At 36.1% G+C, this 26128-nt stretch overlaps 1 protein-coding gene across 1 annotated transcript in view; it reads right to left on the bottom strand.

Annotated features, from left to right (window-relative positions):
• Positions 1-11039, bottom strand: part of CPA6 (carboxypeptidase A6) — a 34970-nt gene extending 23931 nt beyond the window's left edge. The window contains exons 1-6 of the mRNA XM_014055627.2: positions 10721-11039; positions 7355-7430; positions 5439-5563; positions 3363-3477; positions 2998-3099; positions 134-238 (exon numbers count right to left, since the gene is read on the bottom strand). Of these exons, the coding sequence (XP_013911102.2) occupies positions 134-238; positions 2998-3099; positions 3363-3477; positions 5439-5563; positions 7355-7430; positions 10721-10830 (633 nt within the window). The 5' untranslated portion in view covers positions 10831-11039. The remainder of the gene's footprint in view (positions 1-133; positions 239-2997; positions 3100-3362; positions 3478-5438; positions 5564-7354; positions 7431-10720) is intronic.
• Positions 11040-26128: the final 15089 nt, after the last annotated feature.

Genomic DNA, 26128 nt, shown 5'->3' with positions numbered 1-26128 from the left:
TAGATATAGATATCCAAAGCCTAGTTAAATATCGTAACAATTCACCTCTGCTTTGATAACATACTTTGTATAATAGACAGAACCTTTCCTGATTTCAAAATATGATGATAGTTTTTTTAAAAAATATCCTTACTTCTTTCACAAACCATTGGCAAAAAGCTGGAGTGATCCACTCTCTTGCATGAATTCCACAGTCAATCCATACAGCTTTCTTATAAACCCTTGTTCTTTTGCCTAGCTGCAATTGTAAAAATACATGCATGAGAAAAAGAAAATTATGGATGGATTTTAAAAAGTTGAAGCACGTGTTCTTCCAATGACAGGTGGCAACTTAGTGAAATGTTCCCCTTTTTAAAGGATGCTAAACAGAATGTGGAAATACTGTATTAGAAGTACATCCCCATTAGTTTAATGTAGTTTCCTATATGTTTCGTTTCTGAGTTTGTTATCTAACAAAAATATGTACTTTCATTTTACAATAGTTTCAAGAGAACAACATACTATATTACTAACCTATGTTTGACCTGTATTTTGTATATTTTTTCTCCCTCTTGCTAAGTGGAGAGATTGCTTGAACAAGCTTTCTCTTCTTCAACGGCTTTTCTCTGTGGTGCCTCCCTAATAAGCACTAACCGGAAGCTAACAGGCTCCATTCCATGACCTTAATAAATAAATTAGTTACTCTACCCTGGCTCAGGCTGCTGGCAAATCTCTGCTTCAACCTTGGTAAGTTAGTAAGTGACAGCTTTCCCCTCCAGATTTGAAGAACCCTGAACAGGTAGCATCAACAAGATTTGGTGCAGTCAGCATCTGTCTTACAGATGGCAAAGGTCAGCTGAGGTGGCAGGGCCAGTAGAACACAGGGTGATGTTCTACCACAGTGCAAAACACTTGGGTTTTGCACTGTGGTGCTAGAGTGACCATTCACTGCACAGGGATTGAGGTGCAAGTCCTCAACAGATCTAGTGGCCTGAGATAACTGATGAGGACAACCACTATGCAGGACAGTTGAAAGATCAGAGATGAGGATGAGAGCAATTTAAGAGGAGTCAGGCTTTCTGAGACTCGGGGCTGGAAAGGACCAAGCTGGGAATGGTTTGAATCAAGGTGGGTCATTGGCTAACAAATAGTGGGATTCTGTTAACAACAGCAATGAAGACTGCTGGGGGCTGCCATTGCTAAGTAATATATGTGGCATCACATTTTATCATAGTATTGCTTAATAATGTAAATTCCAATCTCAGTTGCTATCATAAACCAAGGACTGCATACACACAGTCCATTTCTTCTTAGTTAATTATCCCATCCCAGGGCTAACAATTGCTAAAGGTGGGGGAGAGGGATAAATGTCTGTCCAGGGGAAATATCTTCTTCATGAGTCAAATTCTGGAGACTGTTCTCACCACCTGGGCTTATTGCAGCCGAAGAACCTCCCCCATGGTTTGAGTATATTTGGAGACATTTATTTAATAAACTTTCTCAAGATTTTGTTGCCATTTAGGCATCTCCTTTGGTATTTATCCTGGAAATTCTAAATTGAATACCAACACATAAATTATAAGGAGTAATTGCACAATGTCATTCAAAAAAATTACACACACAGAGACATGCACACACACACACACACCAAGATAAGGAACTGGGAACAAAAGGTAATATTCTTTTTACATAATAAGGATTCATTAATTAAACTCTGATAAGCTGACTACCACTAAGGAAATTTTAGTGAATATCTCCTCTGAACAGAAGACTGTAGGAATCATAGCAACTTGCAAAAGCAGTATGTCTGTCAGAGCAATAGATTGGAACTGTTCTTTGAATAGATCCTCTTGATCGCCTAGGATTAGATTGCAAGGTCATTTTCAAGTCTATGATTCTTATTTTTCAAGCAAAGCAAAAGATTTTTATATACGAACTGTTTATAGCTAACATTTCTAAAAAAATAATATGAATCTGTGTTTTTATATGTGTATATATAATTGTGATGACCTGGGGCATGGCACGAAAGCAACACAATCAGAGAACAGGTCTAACTCCCCTTTATTGTTCCAATTGTCCCCACAAACATCCCCATGTTCACTACAAGTCCTGGAGCAAAGCTCTCACTCACACCTTCAGAAGCCTCTGGCAGCGAGTAGTCCAGTAAGCAAGGTTAGCCACAAAGCAACCAGGGCCAACAGTCCAATAAGCCAGGTTAGCCAAACAGTAACCAGAGCAAGAAGTTCAGTGAAGGAGGCAAACCGGGCAAGCCCCACAAGACAGAATACAGCAATCTCCAGGTGTTGGCAAGTGCACCCGAGGCTCCACAGATTCAACACTTGTTCCCCAAAAAAGCCCCTCCTTACATCTCAATCCCCAGATGTGCCTTGTGGGGCACTCTCCTCCCTCGTAGCCATCTCAATTTGTGTTGATCTCGCAGTTTCTGTTCCCTCCTTGTTCTAGGATCAGGAGGGGATAGTCCTTGCTCTTCTCCTGAGATCTGTCCTTCCTGCTCTCCCTGTCTGCAGGCCTTACTAATTCAGAAAAGGCTTGCCTGGACTGACTCTGCTCTTCCTCAGTTTCCTCCAAGGCTACAGAGCCACCTTCTCAATCTCCTTTGGCTCTTTTTCCAGCTTATCTTGACATGGGGCATCACCATAATAGGAGTTGCTATGTTTTGGAAAGAGCACAACTGGCCTTTAAGTCACCTGCTGTGGTTACATATTGGAAAATACTGGAATAAGCAAAAATTAGATGAGTCTATTTAAGTGGAGTTAGTATGAATTCTTTCTGCATTTATTTTTTCCTCTTCTAATACATTAAAAATAATATAAGGTTTTGGCAAATTTTGGCAGATTTCTGTGATGTCCACTCAAGGTTTTCAGGGATTGTAAGTGACACCCTGGGACCTCAGCTTGTGACTTCCAATATAGGGCAGATATACAATATCAAATTTTGCTTCTATAAATATTTTCTTATCCATTTATCTTGCACCAATAATGTTTTGTCAAAATCTACCTGTAGCACAAAAAGTGGTCTTCCCTCATATGACTTGCCAATGGAGAACATATAAATGAGATCAGAATGAGTTTTGTTCAAATAATACATCCAACTTTGAATCTGAGAAAAAAGAGAAAAAGATACATATATGTATGATTTTCTTTTGTCATTGAATAAAATAAATATAATTATATGCAATAAATACAACAGAAAATAACAGTTTTAGTTTTCTGTCTCTTACTAGGTTTTCCAATATATAAATTTTAAAATCTTATATCAAAGATTAATTTTTTGTTAAAGAAAAATGTTATTTTTGCTATTTTTCTAGGTATTTCTTAAATAAGAATAAAAAACATAAGAGTGAAAAAATATATAATACATACTTCTTCCAGGGAGTGATATATTTCATAACTATATTCTGGCAATGATCTACGATTCCTGGGTGGCTTTGAATCACTTTGTTTTTCTATATTTTTTTGCAAATCAGATATGAGGACTCTATCAAAAAAAAAAAAAAGAACACTTTAAATAAATGCATGATGTAATATAAAATAATGGAAAGTTACAGTATATAGCTAAAGTAAATATTTTAACACTATACAGACTATTTATGACATTCAATAAACCCAGGAAAATTGATTGTAAGAACATAAATATAGCATGTTGTAAAGCAAATTGGAATAAGTTTTTAAAAAAAGGTAAGTTGAAAAAAACAAACCCCCAAAGCTAACAAAAAACCAACAGAGAAATGTGGTTTAATTGACTGAAAAAACAAATAAAAACTAATTAACTAGCATTTAAAAGATATTTTCTTCATCTACGAATGGTAATTAAAATACATGCTCATATGAAACAATAACTACAGGACAGGATCCAATCTGGGTCGGTCACTGGGACCAGAGTTTTTGTCTTCCAATCTCTTGGACTCGTGCTGGAGCCCATCTTCACCCAGAGAGAAGTTCCCTGAAGATGGACTCCAGCACTGCTGTTGAAAACAGTGAGTACTTTTGAAATTTTAAGATTACCTGGGTTGCTTGGGAAGGCTGTTTGCCAATTTATTTCCCCTCCTAAAACTTAAACAGGGATTCATAGCCTTTTCTTGAATCCTTCTATAGTCACTCCTGTTATCTTCATCAGTCAAGTAACTGGACAGGTTCATACTCATCTAGCCTGCTTGGTTTGCAGCTGACAAGTTTCATTTTTTTAAACATTTCTTTTTCTTAATATAAAAATCTGCTGGCGTTGTCAAGAAAGAAGTGCCAGCAGTGTGCCAGGAATACTTTTAAGCATCCCAGAATTAGCTGCTATGGTTTTGCTAAAATCTTGCCAATTTCTTGTGCTCAAAGGTGATTCTTTTAGCCATGAGACCTTTAGAAAGTTTGAATATATAATGTCAAGAAAAGTACCATATTTTTCAGAGTATAAGACAAACCTTTTCCCTCAAAAGAGGCTGAAAATCTGGGTGCATTTTATACACTAAATACAGCATTTTTGGCATCCTGAAACCCCCTTCCCTTTACAAAAATGGCCGTGCATAGCGTTAAGGAGGCTTCCAGAGTGCTCCTGGGGGCTGGGGAGGGCAAAAATGAGCAAACAACTTGCCATTTTTGTTCAATTTCCAGCCCCCAGGAGCACTCTATAAACCTCCTAAAGGCTATGCATGCCTTTTTTTTTTTTGACAAAAAATGGATCCATTTTTGCAAAAAAACAAGTCATTTTTTGCTCGTTTTGCTCAATTCCCCACCCCCAGGAGCACTCTACAAGCTTCCTAAAGGCTATTCATGCCCTTTTTTGAAAAAAAAATGGACCCATTTTCTCAAAAAAGGACCATTTTTGGGAGGCCTGCAGAGTGCCAAAACTTTTTTTTTAATTTGCCCCTTCAAAATATTGGTGTGTCTTATAATTCAGTGCGTCTTATACTCTGAAAAATACGGTACATTAAGGAAAAGTTAAGAACCTGTATGCCAGCTTTTTGAATCAAGTAAGATTCATTTACCCATTATAATTTCCCTGACAGACAAATCCTTATCCTTTCCATCAAAAAGAGAAATTTGATAAATGCTTGTTAAGTCATGCCACTAATTGTTATAGTGTGACAGGTGTTGGCTGGCATAGTGCACCATAATAAATATATATTCAAGCACACATAATTTAAAAACATGTGGATACTTGAAGTTACAATATGCTTGTTTGTGCTAGTGACAATTATTGCTTTTTTAACAAACAAAAGGAGGCCCTTGCACTGAGACACTAGTCTACAATATAAAGAAGACTCTATAATTAGATGCTTATCACAGGAATTCTTTCTGACTTCTCTTCAAGTTGCACTTAAAATATATTCTCAAATTATTTAATTACAAGGACATGCTAGCGTATTGATTATTGCTTCTAACAAAACTTAGGAAGAAGATTTTTAAATGTAATACAAAAGACTTTCGGCCACTAAAATCCATGCTTACGTATATTGGATGTTTGCTTGCTCTAAGGAGAACTGAAGAATCTGTGAACTATTTCTTGACAGATGTACATCTGTAACTGCACCCTTGGAGATGAGAGACAGGCTGCTTGGTTGCCACAGGTCCACCTGTAGTGCAGCAACCAACCTGTAATTCATATTTATTCAGTCTAGATTGGAAACACCCATGATATTAAGAGATCAAAGAGAGTATCCTCTTAACATTTTCAATAAATAACAGAGATTATTGCTGAATCTTTAGTAAACAATTTGCTGAGGTTTTCTGCACACCGAGAAGTACACATATTTTGAGCATTAGGGTTTGTATAACTTCATTTTCAATGGGGAAAAAACCAATCCAAATTTGAATTATTTTAACTCAGTCCTATATCTTATTTTTTTAAAAAATACTGAAATAAATCCTGTAAATAAGCACTGCATAACATGGCTTTGTTTTAGCTTTCAAGTGCGTTTTAATCTTAGCACATCAGACTTTCCCACTTAGCAAACTCCAGGTGTGTTTGCATTGCTGGTGTAATTCTAACAACTCTTGTTCCAATACAGTTCTTTGCAAAAAAAGTATGTCTTTCACCTGTGGATGATAATATTTCACAAAATATTCTGCTAGAAAGCTAGCTAGGAGATTAAAATATGACTACATATAGGTACTACTCAGTAGTAGGTACTACTCATAAAGAAAGTTGCTCAAAAAAGCAGGAATACAGTTAGAGGGGTGGCTTGTCATATCACAATATAAATAGTTCAAAAACATGGTAACAATTTAGAACACAAGTAAACACAGCAGTTCTTCAGGGCCAAGTTTTCTGTTTGCCAATGTCCCAAGTGCTTTGCACCCTGCAGTAAAAATAAAAATCTGGAGAGATCAAAGCTTAATGGTAGAGTTTTAATAGTGTTTTGCATTAAAAGACTTATGCTTTAAATAATGTGAAGACTTTATTTAGCCATAGTTCCTAGATTAGAGCAATCTAATTAGTATAACACCAGGCTAAACAGGACAAATAATCTAAGATAATTTTGGGGGGCTATGGATTCCTTTTAATCAAAGGTTGTTTGTTTTTATCATCTCTTTCAACTACCGTATTTTTCAGAGTATAAGACACACCTTTTTCCTCAAAAAAGAGGCTGAAAATCTGGGTGCGTCTTATCCACTGAATACAGCATTTTTTGCCTCCCCAAACCCCACCCCTTCACCAAAATGGCTGTGCACAGCTTGTAGGAGGCTTTCAGAGAGTTCCTGGGGGCTGGGGAGGGCAGAAATGAGCAAAAACAGCCTGGTGTTTGCTCAATTTTGCCTCCCCCAGCCACCAGGAGTACTCTATAAGTTTCGTAAACGCTATCCATGCCTATTTTTTTGGCAAAAATGGGCCGTTTTTTTGCTCGTTTTTGCCTCCCCACCAGGAGCACTCTACAAGCCTCCTAAGGGCTATTCATGCCCTTTAAAAAAAAACAGGTCCATTTTTGCAAAAAAAGGGCCATTTTTGGGAGGTTTGCAGAGTGCCAAAACTTTTTTTTTATTATTTGCCTCTTCAAAACCTTGGTGCATCTTAAACTCTGGTGTGTCTTATACTCTGAAAAATACGGTAGTTAAAGACTATAATTGGTTAACCAGAACCATAAGAATTCAAAATCCTTCAGCTTTTGGTGGTATTATATTATACTAATTCTTTACACCATGTATTGACAACTTGTAGCCCTGCAAATATTTGCAAACTGTATCTGCCAATATCCTTCATCAGCAGTCATGCTGCTTACTGCTGTTGGGAGTTGTACCTCTGTAATGTTTGCAGATCCACAACCAACCCTGCTGAAAAATCTCATTTCAGATCACTTGATTTATATAGGCAGAAAACTCTACACGTCTTAGGATACAGTACATAGCAATGCAAAGCACACACTCACTTTAAGTTGTTGAGAAAGAATCTTCAATGTCTCTGCCATTTGGTCATTCTCTGGTATAATCCTTATCACCTTATGCCTGTAAAATAATATTAAAATGAAATCCTAAATAGGATACTATTTTAGCAAGAAAATAAAATACTAAAATGATGTAACCCTGGAGCAGAAATAAAAATGCTTTAATCTATATTAAACTTTCTTAAACTGGTATGCTCCAGATGGCTTGATCTTCAACTACCGTAATTCCCAGCAAGCCTGATCAAAGGCAAACACTAGCATTGAATTTCAGCACATGCTGAGCAGTTCTGAAGCAGATTGAGCAATGGAAATGCTTTCTTCTGGCATGTATTATTTATTATGAAGCATTTATGCTAACCTGGATTAACTAGATCAGCTCATTTTGGCACAAGAGAGCAAGGAACAGGAAATCCAGCCTTGCTTTCAGCTGCTAGCATACTTATTTGCACTGAGCTTTTCCCTAATACAAGAATCTTTCAGCTGTGCTGTACACTTTGATGTGTTCCTTTGCTCTGATTCACTAGAATTCTCTCTTCAGCATAGCCCTTGGCTTGACTGCTACCTGCCGAAAACAGGTTGAAGAAGGCTTTCATCTGTATCTAAAAAGGAAATGCAAAGCAATAACCTCTAAAAACAATTTCAGTAACATAATGGCCATTATGTTTATACTTGATAAGCTACTCAAATGCATTATTAATAAACTACAACCCATACTAGACGGTGAACTGCAGATTTGCTATACAGGTATGCCTTTCCCCCTATATGCTCTCATACTAGAGAGCTTTGTGGTTTCTATTGATCAGAGCCCATTTCAGATATTAAAAAAAGGATTACCAACTCATGTCACATTACAACCCATGTATAATGCTGTTGCTTGTCAGCTATATTGAACACCACTATATGCATGAAAAATATTCAAAAAACTTGGTCTGAGTCTTATAATACTAAAATTTGAACTCCACAAGATTAAATGAAAATGTGAAAAAAGGAGTGATATCTGTGTAGCTAACATAACCTGATGAACAAATTATTGAATTTATCTATTTTACCATTCTCTGTAAAATATATAACAAATATATTGTTTTTATTGAGGTAAAGTTACATTTCACTGTATACCTATGTATTCCTTACTTGTGCTCTATATTCCTTACCTCTGCATACTATGTTTATATTTCACAGGGGGGGTTTCTACTGATAATCATCATTAATGGATAAAGTATGTACTTGGCAAACACAAAATAATTAGAAAATCCTTCCTTCTCCAATACAGTGAATAGTTGACTATAATACTACATAATATATGGGCACAGAGCAAAATTGGATATATTCAGAAACATAAATGACAAAAAATAGTTAAAATACAGGTAGTACTTGACTTACAACAGTTCATTTAGTGATCGTTTGAAGTTTGAAAAAAGTGACATAACTATTTTTCACACTTATGACCATTGCAGCATTCCTGTGGTCATGTGATCAAAATTTGGATGCTTGGCAACTGGTTCATATTTATGATGGTTGCAATGTCCTGGGGTCATGTGATGACCTGTGGCTTTCTGACAAGCAAAGTCAATGGGGAAGCCAGATCCCCTTAACAATTATGTTACTAACTTAACAATTTTAGTGATTCATCAACCACAGTAGCAACAAAGGTTGTAAAATAGGACAAAACAAATGTTTCACTTAACAACAGAAATGTTGGGCTCGATTGTGATCGTAGTCGAGGACTATCTATATATCCTGAAGCTTCAAAGTATAAACCAAACCACTATTTTGAACTTGTACAGTCTTTATATATTTCTAGTGATTTCTTTGATATAAAAGTCAGTGCACGTATAGTCTTTCATGTAACATATTTTGCATAATTAGAGCATCATACTATACAAACCCCCATTTTGAATGGTCTAGCAGCTTATAATTTTAACTATTTCACATTTTGTTGTATGCTGCCCAGAATATTTAGAATTCAATTAGTTTAACAGCTCCTGAACTGATTTATATAGATAATGGGGGTGTGGACATAAGAGAACTCTTTTTCAGTTAGATTTCAGTCCCTTTAGTTTCTGTTATACCCATTAAAGGTTCAGGCCATTTTCTTTTCGCGATTAACAGAACTGCACTACATAAAACTAAGCTATATGAAGATACTGGATTTTTCAGAGTATAAGACATACCTTTTTCCCCACTAAAAGTGTGTGGAAATGTTGGTGCATCTTATACAGCCATTTTTGGCCTCAAAAGGCCTCAATTTTTGGCCCCAAGCCCCAAGCCCTGCCCCCGCATCCCATTTCTGTGAAAAAGGGGTGAAAAATGGGGGCGTTTTTGCCTTCTCCCACTCCCCAGAAGCACTCTGCAGGCTTCAGCAGGGCTGGTGGAAGGTAAAAATGGGCCTGTTTCGGTGAAAAACCAGCCCTGCTGAAGCCTGCAGAGTGCTCCTGGGGGCCTGGGAGAACAAAAACTTTCTTTTCTTACTTATCTCTTCGAAATTTTGGTGCATCTTATACGCTGGTGCGTCTTATAGTCCAAAAAATACAGTAGCTGAAAAGCCATAAGGATTAAAATTAAGGTTTGAAAAATGGCAAAATATGGCAACCAATCAGAAAATGATGGAGAATAAATAAAACATCATTTTTTTTAAAAAAAAAAGTCAAAATAAGCATAAGGAAAATTAAGTAATACATTCTGATCAATACCATGATCAGTGCCCAAACCTTTCTTTGCCCTAATTCATGTCACAATGTAGTGTGTATGATGAGCTTTGCTTCTGAATTTTGCATACTTTTAAGGGAGCTATCTTTGAATAAAAATACTAATGATAACTCTGAAAGTCTAGAAATTATTCAAAAATAATTATTTTTCTTGTTTTTTTCACATTTCTTTTTACCACACTAAAATGAAAAACTACCTCCCCCAGTCTGGGTTAATATAGTCCCACAAACACAACTCTGCTTGCTCATTATTTTATTATTTATTCCTTTATTTCTTTTTCTAGGCTTGCATGCCATACCAATGGACATTAACTCTGAACACCTGACACACCCCATTATCTCTAAATACTATTAACAAATGCAACCATCACTGCACACTTCCTCTTACACATTTGTCTCATTAGTCCTTCTGGAGCAGCCAGATTTTAAAAAGTTTCCTAAATCCCAGGAGGAGAGACCATGCTGTGCCAAAAAAAAGTAATACTAAAGGATAACATTATTTCATTAAAATGCCTGATATTACTGTATTCCATTATACTTATCCCGATAGCACAAAGGACACGTCTCTAATAGGCGAGAACTGGGTTTAAACGTCAGTTATCAAATCTGAGTGATAAATTAAGGAGCAAAAACCAAGTAGATTTACCCAGCGTAGCGGTTGTCGTAAAGGTAAGTTCGTCCGGGCATCTCAGCCCGCTGCTGGACGAGGAGCAGCCCAAAGGACAGGAAAAAAAACATCGGCCGGGGAAGTTTCATAGTTGCTACCACCGCCGCCGCCGCCGCCGGATCCCGAGAGAAAACGGGATAAAAAGACCTTCGCCTCTCTTGCGTGTAAAACGGAGCAGCTACTCCGACGGACCACCTTTGGAACTGGGAGGGAGGAGGAAGGGGTGGGAGGGAGTGGGATTCCTTCTTTTCCCGTGTGTGTGTGTGTGCGTGCGCGCGCCTGTCTGTCTGTCTGTCTGTCTGTCTTGCCGGCTGGATACTTTCAATAAATTCAATCAAAGTAATGAGAAGTTTAGAAAGGACTGTAACTCCATCATTCCCAGGTTTGATTAAGCTACGTGGCAAAGTACTCCAACAACGAACGCACCAAGCTTGTGGAAAAGGACGGATGGGAGAGAGGGAGGGTTCTCTTAAGAGAATTTGCTTTTTTGAGTTTTGAGAATTGAACCATCAAAGTACCTTATGGTATTTAAAAGACCAGCTGGTGGTTTACCTCATAAACTTTCTTGGATTATAAACTGTGGTCTTAGAAGGAAATTAAAGAGATGCAGTAATATTTTATTAATTATTTTAATTACTCTAGACATAGTGATGAATATCCCATTAATTGCCCTAGATAATGACTTTTCAGTTTGGTTTTCATGGTGTGGTTGCAGCTTTGCTTTAGATTTAGGGGAAGACTTTTCGGGAATGGTTGTAGACCTGGGGGAAAAAACAAATATATGCAATACAGGAAAAGCAGGAAAACAAATATGTGCTATTTTAAGCATGCTTATTCCAAAATACCCCCCCCCCCCCAGTTTTTGCATGTTATACCTATCATAAACTGAATGAAGGTTCACTTAAATGAGGAAGGGGGGGTTGTTGCATGATTGCATCAAATCATTGGCTGGGCTTGCATAACACATTAGATTTGCTTGTGGCTCATGACATATTTATGGATTTTTAGAAAGCTAGTTTGTATGTGAAAGAGACTTTTACAAATTCCTAGGACATGTATACATGCAAAAGACTTCGATCTAAAACCCTGACTGTTATCAGTTGATGTACAGGAAATACAAAGCTAGATGAATTGATGGTTTGATTCAGTATAAGGTTATTTTGCAGTGTAGCAAAGATGATTAAAGAGCCTTTGTTGTGTAGTGGTTAAAGTGCAAAATGGTTATTTTTCAGAGGGCAAGAGAAGAAACAATGGATGGAAACTAGTCAAGGAGAGAAGCAACCTGGAATTAAGAATAAACTTCCTAACAATGAAGACAATTAACCAAGGGGAAAGCTTGCCTTCAGAAGTTGTGAGTGCTTCATCACTGGAGGTTTTTAAGAAGAGACTAGATAGCCTCGTGTCTGAAATGGTACAGAGCCTACTGCTTCAGCAGGAGGTTGGACTACAAGACCTCCACGGTCTCTTCCAGCTCTATTCTGATTGAAGATTCAAAGTGCAGTATTGCAGGCAAACTGCCCTCAGCCTGGAGTTCAGTCTTAATGGGGCTTGAAGTTGATTCAGTTTTTCATCCTTCCAAGGTTGGTAAAATGAGGACCCAGATTGTTGAGGGAAATATGTAAATAATGCTTCTACTTTGTAAATCAGCCAGAGAGTGCTGTAAAGTGCTAAGGGCACTATACAAACCTAAATGCTATTGTTATTCCTGTTATCCGAAGCAAAGAGCAGCATAATTGTACCAGTGATTGCATAAATCATTCCATGTCTTTACAAAAAATGCAGATTATATCTATCTTCAGTAAAGACATGGTTGCTCACTCCTGTAAAAATCTGAAGATATGGGCCTTGATTTCTTTTGTATTCAGAGTAGCGGAAAATAAAGATTTCTGGATTACAAGAAAATGAAAACTTTACTATCAGACTGACATATTGCTTTCTTTTGCCATTTGACAGTTTAATTGGCAGTGCCTCATGTGATGGGTGCCTGTGTGCCGGCAGGGTTAATCCAGGGTAGCACATGTTCATGCTTTGCAAAGCCCTTATAGAGAAACAATAACAAATAGCTGGAGGCAAGTGGCCAACAAAAGAATGTGCTTTCTGTTAACAAGAACAATAAAAAATGGCATCTTGGCTTTTTTCAGTTTCCAAACAACATAATCTGGATGGCAAAACTTCTTATCTTTTTTCAGCCAACAGAGATGAAACTGTTTTTATTTATATTACACAGAGTTCATCCGTTCAGAATCTTGAAGTATTGCAAAAAAGTAAGCTTAATATAACTTAGCCATGATTTAAGTAAAGATCATTTCTCTTACCCTAGTACTGAAGTCGGCTGTTCCTTTAGTGGGGGGGGGGGGATAAAAACAACTTCCAAGCAAATAGGACATTAAATGAAATGGGAGTTAACAGTCCTTAGCCAATTTGTATGGGGTTAACTATTTCCCAGGATTACTATTATATATGAGAATAGAAAATTTTCTGCAATAGGTGTTCTCAAATGGTGTATTACTCATAAGGAAGGCTGAAGTGCCAAAGAAATGATGTTTTTGAATTGTGGTATTGGAGAAGACTCTTGAGAGCCCCTTGGACTGCAAGGAGATCAAATCAAGTCAATCTTTAAGGTAATCAACCTTCACTACTTCTTTGGAAGGACAGATGTTAAAGCTGAAGCTCAAATATTTTGGTCAACCAATGAGAAGAGAATACTTATTGGAAAAGACCCTGATATTGGGAAAGATTGAAAGCAAAAGAAGAGGAGCACTTTAGTGTAATTTACATGGAACAATAGGTATTTTGGGCATGTTTTTTGGGGAATAAGTCCAATAATTTGTTGGACTGCCTCTCTTTAAGGACATCTGCCCATCCTACCAGGACATCTGCCCATAGGGCAGCATGCTTCTAGTCTCCTCCCTTTAATGTTGTCATCTTATGGGACTCAATAAGCATGCCTTTTTTGTGGCAACTCTGCCCTATGGAACACTCCTTCCCTGATGTTTGGCAGCCCCCCACACTTTTAACCTTTCAAAAGGCACTCAAGACCTGACTTTTCCCTCAAGTGCTGGGATAGAGTGAGATTAATTTATTGTGGATTGCATGGGTAAATTTAGCTATGGTGCCAGATCTTTTAGTTTTAATATTTTTATTGTAAATAGATGTTTATTTTTTGATTGCACACAGCCCAGAATTTGGTACAAGATGGGCAGCTGTATAAAATAAAATGAAATGCAGAATAAATAGTAGATAGTGAATTTCAAATTAAGCTATGGATTAGAAAGACAAGTACAGTGCCCCTTCTGTGGCCTAAATTTAATTGGAGTTTAGTGAAATTATTGATTCAAAATATTATTCTTGTTTCAATTATATGGGGATAATATAATTGATGTACCTTTCAGATTTATTTAACTTTTTCCCATTTAAAATATTTATTACAGAAAAATCAATAAGGGGCATTTGTAGGAAGAGCAGTTTGGTGTAATGATTAAGACACCAGGCTAGTAACTGGGAGATGTAAGAGTTCTAGGTTCAACTTAGAAACCAGCTGAGTTTCTAAGGATAAGTTATTCGCCCTCAGTCTTGAAAGAAATAATTGACAAACCAGTTTTGAGAATCATGCCAAGAAAATTATTCTAGGCAGTTGCCAGGCATCAGCATTGAGTCACAGGTGTGTATATGTGTGCTTGCTCATGCACGCACACAAACACACACACACACAGAGGAACAAAGATTCATTTATAGGACAATGTTATAGGACATGTCTTCTAGCAACAGATCAGCCAGTTGCTGACCTTGGCACATGTTTTTTTAATAGTAAATGTAGTTAATAGTATTTCGGAATCAATCAATTTTTCTCTTTTTCTCATTTGAATTTAAGATAAACTATTAATTCCATTTTAACTATTATTTAGTACAATGTAGTTTTTTTAGCTAACCAAATTCTAACTAAATTTTAGAATTTAGTTGCTAAATTCTATGCATGAATGCAGTTAAGATACAATAAATTGACAGCACATGCCACATTTTATCACAATTGAAGCAAAGGTGTAATGTAAAAACAAGGGGATATAATTCATTGTTCCTCTTTTGCTGAAAATTGGCTTTCATCGTTGAAAATCATGAGAGGCTACTGGTCTTCTATATGAAGTCCTACGAATATCTTTAAAATATTATTTGATATGCCCAAGCAAGGATAGAAAAAAAAACCCTTCTCTTTTACTAAGCAGTGGTTTATTGCTCATTATTGAATTATATCCAGTAGCAGATTATGAGCAAGTTTTCTCTAATTTCAGAAGCATGAAATTAGAATCAAGTTAGAAACTGTAATTTTCTGCAATCTAGAGTCAGAAAAAAAGCTCTTGGGTTTTCACAATTAATTGAGTTCATATTCAATTGTACCCATCAATAAACTTGTTTAGGGGAAACACTTCACCCCAGCCATCAATTTAAGTAAACTGTTGATTAAATGAACCATTTGTGAGAAACCATGTGAAAAATAACAAGCTTTTAAGAATATTTTTTTTATAAAGGTCCCAGTTTCTGACTCCTGTTTTTAAATACAAGGTTGGTCTGTAATAAGGCCTCAGATTCATCTTGTGTGCAACTTGCACCCATTTCCAGACTGGGAGGCGTAGGAGGAGGAGCCCCCAAATTGCACATCGACCGTGATCATAGAGATGCTGTGATTAATGTGGGCCATGTAGGTCATTTTTTCAGCACTATTTAACATCAAAAAGTCATTAAATGAATGGTTCTAAGTCAAGGATTTCCTTTATATAAAGATTCATGGATTGTTTAATCCCTTTGAATTATTTATTTAGTGTATGATGAGAACATGACAGAAGGGAAGTAAACATCCAACTGGGTGTCCAATTCAGTTATCCTGGTGATCGCCTCTGGCTTCATGCAGATCTTCCAGGGTTGTGATGGCGAACCTATGGTGAGCCCTCTCTGTGGCCACACCATCCGTCGCCCCAGCCCAGCTACACTGAGCATGCTCATGCACCTCCCACTGGCCACCTGGTCTTTCGGTCTCTGCCATGCATGCACAGGATGCATGCAGGGGACGCACACACACATATGCATGGGGGCACTCGCATTGCATTTTGGGGCATCACACAGCACCCCCATGCCCCATTTTGGCTTCCAGGTTGGTGCAGGAGGCCTTCCAGGCCCAAAATGGGGTGCATGGAGGGTGCATGCGGCCCCTCGTGCCCAATTATGGACCTGCAAAGCCTCCTGCACCAAGCTGAGAGCCAAAACTGGGTAAGGGAGATCAGGGCGCATGTACGAAGGTCATGCATGCATGCACAGGGGGCGAGGCATGTAGGGGGGGATCTTGTGCACATTTCCTAATGGATGTGGGAGTGCACTGTCTCGTGGATGTACTTTCGGCACGCGACAACGAAAAGGTTGGCCATCACTATTCTAGGGAATCAGAGAACACATATCGTGGGCAATCTTGCACAATATGTTTAATAGTTTGCATATGACCACCACAATCACAAGAAGGGAATCTTTCCATCTATACTGATACAGATCAGAGGCACTTCCTGCAGCATCTGTTCAATTTCGACCAGACAAAGTGATGTGAATCAAAACCAGGTGGTTTAAGTAGGGGGATCACTAATGGTCAGGCCACAAGAAGGTACTTTGGACCATTCCTCTCTCCAGGCATTCCGGAAGTTAAACTGGATAGATGTTAAGTGATTCGCTGTTTTCCATGCTGGTCTATGGGATTTCAGTCTTGTGATGGACTGTGCGATGTTCTGGTGAATAGGGAGGATCTTGTTGTTCAACATCCTTGACCATGTGTGTCTTCTAATATAGGTCAATATGATATTGCTAAGTATTGGTAACTAATGCACAGGAATGGGATGCATGTGCCAGAGATGAATGGAACATCTACATTACAGGAACAATCTTTTTAAATGGAAAACTCAAGAGTGTGAGTATTATCCTATATATAAGGGAAGAATAAACATCTTTTTTTGTTAGTTTGTACTAACTTTCCAACTACTTGTGAGCTCAGTGAACTTAATCTAAAACCTAAACTTTAACATAATGCTTCCACTGTGAGTCCCAAATTCATGTATATTAATGGAAAAAAAATGACAGCTTTCCAGTAATACAGCTCCATCTGCATCAATACATTTGATTATTATTTTTGTATGTACACATTCTATTTGCTTCAGGCTTCATAAGTAAATACCAAAACAAGCTTAATCTTCAGTTACAAATGCAAACAACAAAAAATATTGCTGATTTTGCATTCATTTTTTGCACTGAAATGGCTTAAACTTTATTGTTCATATTCTTCAAGATGGCTGCTGACAGAAATTTAAGATTACAAAAGATAGAGAAATATTTACTTATTTTTCTTATCTACTAAATTGTCTGTAATAATACAATAATTTTAAATGTTTGATTTTAAAAAAAATAAATCTCTTGAGTATATAGAAAGGTAGGGTTAAGTGGTACTCTAATTTTGATAATATACTTAAATGACATAACCATTATATGTAAATGAAATAATTGTACATCTGAGAGTCTCATATTTGAATTCAAACTACTTGCAATTCATGATAACAAACATGTGGAATAAATACTGCAAGATGAAGGTTTAAAAATTTGAAGCATTCCATTTCCTTCCTTCTGTCATGTTTTTTTCCCCTTTCCCAACTGTATCTGTCTACTAAATTCCTGCCTGCACTATTTTAATGTGTTTTGAGGGAAAGGTTCTTCCCTCATTTTCAATCATTGTTCTAACCCTCTTGTTTTTAGCCCAGTCTCCTGTGTTTGTTCATCTCTGTCACTTTTCCTTCTATGAATGAATGTTTGCTACTGTGGTCTCAGGGCTGTCTTAACGCATGGGCCTGATCGGCACTTACCCATGTGCCCCACAAACATAGGGGCCCCATACTAATCTGTGTATGTAAATTCTTCAATGCACCTTGTATTATACAAATACAGCAACATATTTATTACATTTTACTGCATTTTTAAATTAATGATAACATGCTAATAAAATTAATATATGTTTAATTTTATTGACCATTTACATTTTTATTTCTGTGAGTAGTTGTCGTAGGCCCCAGTACACTGCTTTGCCCGGGGTGCATAATGCTGTTAAGACAGCCCTGCGTGGTCTTATGAACAAGCAATCTCAGATAACTGGAATGAGCAAGAAAACTGGAGCATTGGTCATTGTTATCTTTTGAATAGTGTTCATTTATAAATGTTTGCTCTGAATCAGTCCTGTTGGATTAAATAAAATGTGCTTATCAATAATTATGTGTTGTGTTGTTTCAATATAATTTAAACTCCATTTTTAACTGAAGTGTTTTAAAGTGAATTGATTTGCAGTCAAGCTACGATTAATAGCAAACAATTGCAGTAAGATTTTCATAATGATCAATCTTATTCCTTTTGACTTAGGCAAGCTTCGAACGTTTCCTAGTTTAGAGCCTTGAGATATGTAAGATTTATTTACTGTTTATTTACTCCAACTTGCATTACTATAAGCCAGCTGATTAGGATATCTGGAAGGATGTCCCAAGAATTGCTGTCCTTAGAATTTGCACTGTTTTACTTTTTATTTATAGCACCATTTCAGCATAAGAAGCAGCACTACATGTCCTTTGAAAAGTAGGACAGCTGTTTCACTCCTTGTTAGAATGAACTTATATTATTAAGGAGCAAGTGGAGAAATTTTAGGTGGAGTTTACAGAAAAATCTAAATTCTTTTACCAGCGCCAGTCTCAATTTAATTGAGTCAATTCAAGCTCAATTCAGAGGCTTCTTTAAGGCTTTTGAAAAGTTGTGTAGAAAAGGATGCAAATATATATGAGAAGATTTTGAGGATATTACATTCAACAGACCACAGTGTAAGCTCTTCTTTCTGTTTGTTTTGTCACTTTCAAACTAAGTAGGATATAGAAGTATCCAAATAGATACAGTTAGTGCTTGGATGTTAACTATTGTTTTGATGGTTAAGTGTGTGCCTTTGATGTCTCTCCATTTGCTGTCATGCTGTTTAGTAGTAAAATGATTCATTGAACAGTCAGTGAGGTCTATTGAAAAAAATTCAATGTGGGGAACACAAGCAAGGCTGGGGAAGCTATGATACTCCCTCTGATGAGGAAAGGCATTTTAATTGCTAATCCATGAATGTGTTATTCCGTTTTACATTTTTTTCCAATTGTTTTGATCAATGGTTATTATTTACACTATTCAATTTTCTTTTAAAGCTAAATTTATAAAGTTGGGTTTATACCACTTAGAATCAGCTTTGATTGAAGTGACATTTATGTCTCTAAAAGAGGAAATGTGTCTTCTGGTACAGCCTTAAAGAATAATTTGGTCAATTGGACTGTCTGCTGTCTGTAGCTTAGAATGACTCACCTAGAAAATAAGAAGAGAGAGCATTTGGCACTCTGTCTTGAGATTCTTGAAGAAAACAGAATACAAATAATAATGTGTATTTGTTTTCATAAATTTTTCTTTCTTTCTTTCCCGTTTGTAAATTTGATATGATAAAAAGGTATATATGCTCTCAATATGTATCTGCCTTTGTTTTGATCACTGTCTTACTTTCTATTTGTTTACTATTTTGTAATTGTTAAAAATAAATTTAAGTTATAAGTATATTCTTTTAAACTTTACATCATATTCCATTAATAGCATATAAAAATTATGTTTATTTTTTCTTCATTTCCTATTTGCATCAAGCTGGGGCCAATTATTATTTCTCACAGATATATCACTTTGAATAGTGTGAATTTGAATGATGCCACCATTTTGTGGGATTTATTAATCACACAGAATGAAATGTACCTTTATTTAATCAATGAATAGGTTGAACCCTGGATGTATTAGGCTAATGAGGTGAGAGAGTAGGTAAAATCAGATTGAGTGAAAGATAAATGTCAGTTGAAAAAGAATGTTACTAGTCTAATATAATTTTGGAATTAATTGCTTCCAATCCAGGCTGTTATCAGAAGTATGACAGACCTGTTGATAAGGAGAAATATGGATTTGGTGATTGAAGTGAAGCCAGTTTTGAATGAGGTAAAGACCAGATTGCCATTTTGGAAATGGCCCTTGACCAGCAGCTGTCACTGGATTTACAGTTGACAGCTGTGGTAAAAAGTATGTTTCCACAACTATAGGTAATGTGCCAACAATGCCTGTTCCTGAGCCAGGCAATCTAAGCCTTTGTTACATCTCATTGTGACTATCAAATGTGCTTTGTGTGGGCTGGCCTTTGAAAAGTGTCTGGCAATTGCAACTGCAACTGATGCAAAATATGATGGCTAGGCTGCTAACTGATGCAAGTCTGCATGGGTTGCCAGTTCCCTTCAAGATAAAATTTAAAACCCTTTAAAACTTAGGGTGTGCCTTTCTGACGGATATCACCCACTATAAATCTACATGCTTGATAGAAGAGGCCCTTTGGAAAACCCCTCCTCCCTGTACATAATGATAAAGCTTTCCCTTGCACATATGTGCTAGTCGTTCTTGACTCTAGGGGGCAGTGCTCATCTCTGTTTCAAAGCTGAAGAGCCAGTGCTGTCTGAAGTCGTGGTCATGTGGCCCACATGACTAAATGCTGAAGGCATACAGAACGCTGTTACCTTCCCACCAAAGTGGTCCCTATTTTTCTACTTGCATTTTTACATGTTTTTGAACTGCTTGTTTTGTTACATGGCGCTAGGGATTCAAACCACCGAACTGTCAACTTTTCTAATCGACAAGCTCAGTGTCTTTGCCACTGAGCCACCAGTGCTAGAATCCATTTTAATTCATTAGAGGGCATTTTTCTATCCCCGGGTTATGAAATGTAGCTTTCGCGCTCTCAACGTTTGAGAAAAATGATGAAAACCCATCCATCACAGAAAAATCCATTAGGGGAAAGGACTAATTATATAATGTCTTTTATTTTGGTTGCTTTTAGGGAAGAATGAATAAATTGCATTTGAAATAATCCCAGTGACTTATTTTGTTTCTGACAAATACCCACTAGAGAGCAGTATATAGACAACATACAGTATTGCTGCAGGCTTACTTTGCTTCTACACTTCAAATGTTCTGATTTCAGCTAAAGAATCTAGGAAGAAATAGCATTAAATAAGACAAAATTCATTTTACACTCTGTGGAATTAAATAGCAAGCTATAAAAATATCCCTTTTTTGTTTGTACAGCAGAGCAATGTACTTACTCAGAATTCCTGATTTCATTAAATATTGAAATTCAGTTTTAGCTTCCAGACAAGCAAGTTGCTAAAATGTAACAAAATATTATATTTTAGACTTGCAAAACAAATGATACAACCTATCAACAGCTCTTTTAATTATCTTTAATTGGAAATGGGATCACATCCATTATGATAATCAGAGACCAAATGCAGTAAATCAATTCTGCATGATGTATAATTAAATATAATTTCTTTTTGAGATAATTATTTTCAATTCTGAACATTCATGATTGGAGATACACACACACACACACACACACACACACACACACACACACACACACTGGTCTTATTGTATTCGGGTCTTTTCCCGTGTAAGATTGAGATTGTCTTGGCAACGTTTCAGCGAGGTCTCACTCACCATCTTCAGGCTGGGTTTTGGGCTCTGTTGCCAAGACAATCTCAATCTTATACGGGAAAAGACCCGAATACAACAAGACCAGCATAGCTACACCCGTCAAAATCTACAAAAAGCCTATATATATAATTTTCAAGCTATATTTTTAAACTTTCATGTGTGGTAATAATCTTAACTGAAATCAGTGGGAATGATTATATTTATATTTATGTATATAAAGGGTGGCAATTCAATTCTGTATAAGTTAAATTAAAAACAAATTCCTATAAATTTAGGTTTATTCACATTGATTGTGCATGGGGTTTCAGACTAAATAGAATGAATAGAAGTTCAGAAATTCATAGATCTCTGTGGAATTTGCAGTAGATATCACAATAAAAAGGCTTATCTTGTCCTTTTCAGTTTAGACTGCTAAAAATAATACATGGGCTTGGGGTATGGAGCAGGTATACAATTTGTGAACTTTGTTATGATCACTATTTCCTGGCAGAATGTCTCTCCAATGCTTGTTGCTTCTTAATGTTTAGTAAATGTCCACCCACAAGAATCGCTATGTTGCTTATGGCTTTGGTTGATGGATGGATGTTTTCTAGTAAACAGAAAGTTGATCTTCAAATCCAGAGTAAGCCTCAGACTGACTTTTCAAAGAATGTTTAGAAAACATCTTATTCTCTCTCAGGACATCCCGTAATAGAGAAAAATGCGTATTTTGCTTAACTGAAAAACATGATGTGTTTTATTATTTGAACTTCCTTGTTTTGTATAATTATCCAAATTCCATCTTGCCACTTTAGTGGTTTTGAAGTTTAGTTTATATCTATTTCCACATTTATTTTAATGTACATATTCATGTCCTAGATTCATAAAATAACCATGCTTTATGTATATTTATCAATCTTCAGTCCATTCAAATATCTACTGCCTTTTATATAAACAGAAATTCTTTAGCCTATATACCGTATTAAAACTATAAGAATATGAGATGAGGTTAAATTGTTATGCATTCAACAAGCTGTTAATGAAATCTCATTGAAAAGGATCCATTTAAAATGTTCAAATTATCTTTTTATAAATGAAGTAAAGAATTGAGTGGAAATTTCTGCATGCTGAAACAGTACAGTAATGAAAAAATATGGTGGCTCTAATTAGATTATATTGCTTGTCTCTTAGAGATTAGTAAAAATCACTTCAGACTTTGTGGTGTAATGTCATTTTCTTTAAAATGAGTCCAAAAATATTGTAATGGATTAGTCACTTCTTTGCTGTTCAATTATTCTATGGGCTACCACAAGACTATTTAGTTATACTTTGTCTTTGAGACAAATATTTTATTGTGTGGAAGAGCAATTCTTTTTGTATAGTCTTGCTAGTCAAGCACTTTCACAGTTCCTGTCCATCTTAGAAATTAAGTCTGGATTCTTATACCAGGAAGAAGAATTTTACACTTATAGTCATGCCTTTTTTATTTTTGCATGCTTTCTTGTGGAATAATAGTCTTCTTATTTGGAACAAGAGATAGAAGAATGAAGGAAGGGACAGATGTTGCACTGAAATGTAATTTATTTTTTACATAGCTGATTGTGTTAATCCAATCACTGTGGGTGGTATAAACCAGGAGTGTCAAACTCACAGCCTGCAAGCTGGATGTGTTATGCATTGGCCACGTCCATCCCTGGTTTAGCAAAGGGGGGAAAGTCGCAATATGTCATGTGATGACGTGACGCCGCAAGTTTGACACCCCTGGTATAAACTGAACCATTTATACCTTATAGTATACAATAACCTTGGTTATATAAACTATCTTTACTGTCCATCCATGGGCTGGCAGCAAGGAGAATTCTACTTTAGCTACTACAAGTTCTAGAGGAACTTTTATACGATCAGCTCTGGGAATGAATGACCTGCAAAGATCCTCAAGTCACTGATTTCTATACCCTTAACACCCCACTGGTGTTTATGCCCTATTGCCTGCCACAGAAAAATGTGAAGAATGGTATAGTGGTGTATTTTGATTGATAGCACCAGAGTCTATCCATCTGGAATCATTCTCATACTGTATGAACAATTTAGTTTTTGTATATGATAAAAATATACAGTGAGCAGTTTAAGAAGGAAAGTTGTATGCTGTTCCACATGACTAAGATGATCTTATTAGTAAATTAGAAAATTGATGTGTTAAATTAATTAATCTACAAAAAATACACATTTGAACACCTTCAATAATTTGCAGGGAAAAATTTGTGGAGCTAGAAGTTATTACAATATCAGATAAAATAAAGCTAAATGCTTTTGTTCAATAATTATGTATCAAAACCAGAACTGTGCTTTTTGAGTTAGGCTATCCAACTGCAACCTTTTCTGGAAGCAAGCTTTCAAAATACTAAATAATATGGTGAGTACACAATATGTTCTATTAACTTACTAATAGATACTTCTGTTTTTTTTAAAGTATACTCTCCAGAAGGCTGATGAACGTTACGTTTAAAATTTCTCTCCTCTATTTTGTCTAAGTAAAATCAACCAGAGAGAATATTGATTATCAGAAGAAATGATAAATGAGAATAATGGTGAAATATATCCTTGGCACAGCTGATAAATGAAAAAGTGCCAAAAAAGCACATTTTACTGAAGAAAAATTATCTTTAATATAAGGTATTAAATTTTGGGGATTCTGAAAAGTCATAGGCAAGATTTAATTGAAGTAGAAAACATTTAATAAAGATAAGTGCATTTTGGGCTTAGATTGAAGACTCACAAACCTCAATGAAATTAATCTTTTCTGGATCTGATCAATTTTTGAATGAGGAATGCACTTAGCCCGAATTTCATGCAAAAACACTGCACTAAAAAGGAAACATTTATTTTATTATATTTATTTGCTGCCTACACCTAGCAGCTTGTAGGTATTGTAAATTATACTCTTCCGCAGTTTTCTTCACCTGTATGTTGTATTGACAAGTAGGAATTAGCTTAAAGTTATTCAGGTACTTCCATAGATACACTTGAACTCAGGCATTTCTGATCTTAATTCAAAACCTTAAACACTATACTATTTTAACTGAATGCAAATGTCAATCACTTCAATCAATTATCTGAGTGTATTAAGATAGACACATTGTCTCTTCACGCGTAATTGTGCATTCATAAAGTATAAAGCAGTAATGGGCAGCTGTAATTCAGTCCATCCACCATGCTGCTGGTATACCTCTTCTCTTCTCTTTCTAAATTTCCCAGTATTATTACAGAGTTCTCAAGAAAGCTAAATCTGATCCAAAATATGATAATTTCAGTTTAGTCATTTGCAACTCAATATATAGTTCTGGATTGATCTGTTTGTACAGTCTGTGGTTGTCTAATGTTTTGTAACCTTTTTATTGACATGATCAAGACAATCGAAAAGCATTTCTATATAATCAGTGAAGAACAGAGTGGCTTCTGTTTGATATACTTTGACTTTCTCAATTAACCAGTAAGAAGAAGCAATGCCTAATGTTCTTCTGCCGTCTTTAAAGCTGGATTGAATACTTGGCATCTCCTTTTCCATGTAGGCTCTATTTGCATTGGATGATATTGGATGAACATTATTTTTTGGCATGTGAAATTAAGAATATTGTGTGACGGTCTGTACACTCTGATGAATCTACTTTTTTGGTATTGAAATGTATATTGAAAGCTTTCTCCAGATTTGCTGGCATAGCTTGGTTAGAAACTTTATGATTTTTCCTATGTTGTTTGCCATATTTTGTGGTAATTCATCCGTTCCTTTAACCTTTTAACTTGGTAAGGAGCTGAGTGTGTACGTAACTTCATCTTCTATTACTAGAGGATCTTGTAGGTAGGGAATATAGTATCTTTGAAGGAACCTTGGCTGCTGTCATATTTTCCTTGCAGTATATTTCTTCTATCTTTATTTCATTTTCTGAATCTGTTGCTACAGTATCTGTCCACTGGCCTTCTTTAGCATACCAATCTGAGATTGTATCTTCCTTTTTGAGGTCAGAGATCTTTTAAATGATTTTTTTCTTTTCCCATTATTGTCTCTATCTGCAATGCCTTTAAAGAAATTGTAAAGTTGTAGTATTGTTTCTTAATCTCTTCTAAGAGTTCATAGCATCTTTCGTTAAGTTTCTTGCTGAGATATTTGTCTATCTTGGCTTTTGCTTTTCTTCTGTTCTCTTCAGAGATCCAGTTCTGTTCTTTTGGTCTTTGGTAGTCCCTTTTCACATTCCTCCTTGGTGATTTGTTTGATTTTAGTCCATAATTCCCCTGATTTCCTGTCAATGAGACTTAGTACTTCAAAGCAATTTGATGTTTTCCTTGAAATGGTAGTATACATTCAAGATCTTAGTGTGGAAACTGAATGGTTTTCTTCTTCCATTTTAGCCTGACTTGGAACTTATACATCAGCAATTTGGTATCTGTTCTACAGTCAGCTCCTGGCCACCTCTTTGTTATTTTAAGGATCTGGACTCTAACTTAAATCCCTTTTCTGGATTGCATATAAATTCAATATAGAAGCTAAGTTTACATATTGAATTACATTAGTGACTTACCTGTATACCTGTTTAATCAGAAACTTTACAATATTTTGATAGTCATGAGTTTATGTATATAACTTCTGTATTGTAGTTCTTGAAGTTATATTTTAAGAATTACAATTATATTTTATATACACTTAGTAAATATTAATGCACGTAGCTAAAATGCATATTTCATAATTGTTCTGACCCCCTCCTCCATCCGGTAATGAAAGCCAAGACACGCTTAATGAGAATGTCC

This window comes from Thamnophis sirtalis, unplaced genomic scaffold, assembly GCF_051295495.1.
Source record: "Thamnophis sirtalis isolate CommonGarterSnake01/CBP01778 unplaced genomic scaffold, rThaSir2_p1.2 scaffold_2, whole genome shotgun sequence".
NCBI classification, from domain to species: Eukaryota; Metazoa; Chordata; class Lepidosauria; order Squamata; family Natricidae; genus Thamnophis; species Thamnophis sirtalis.
This window is presented reverse-complemented; position numbering and strand designations above follow the sequence as displayed.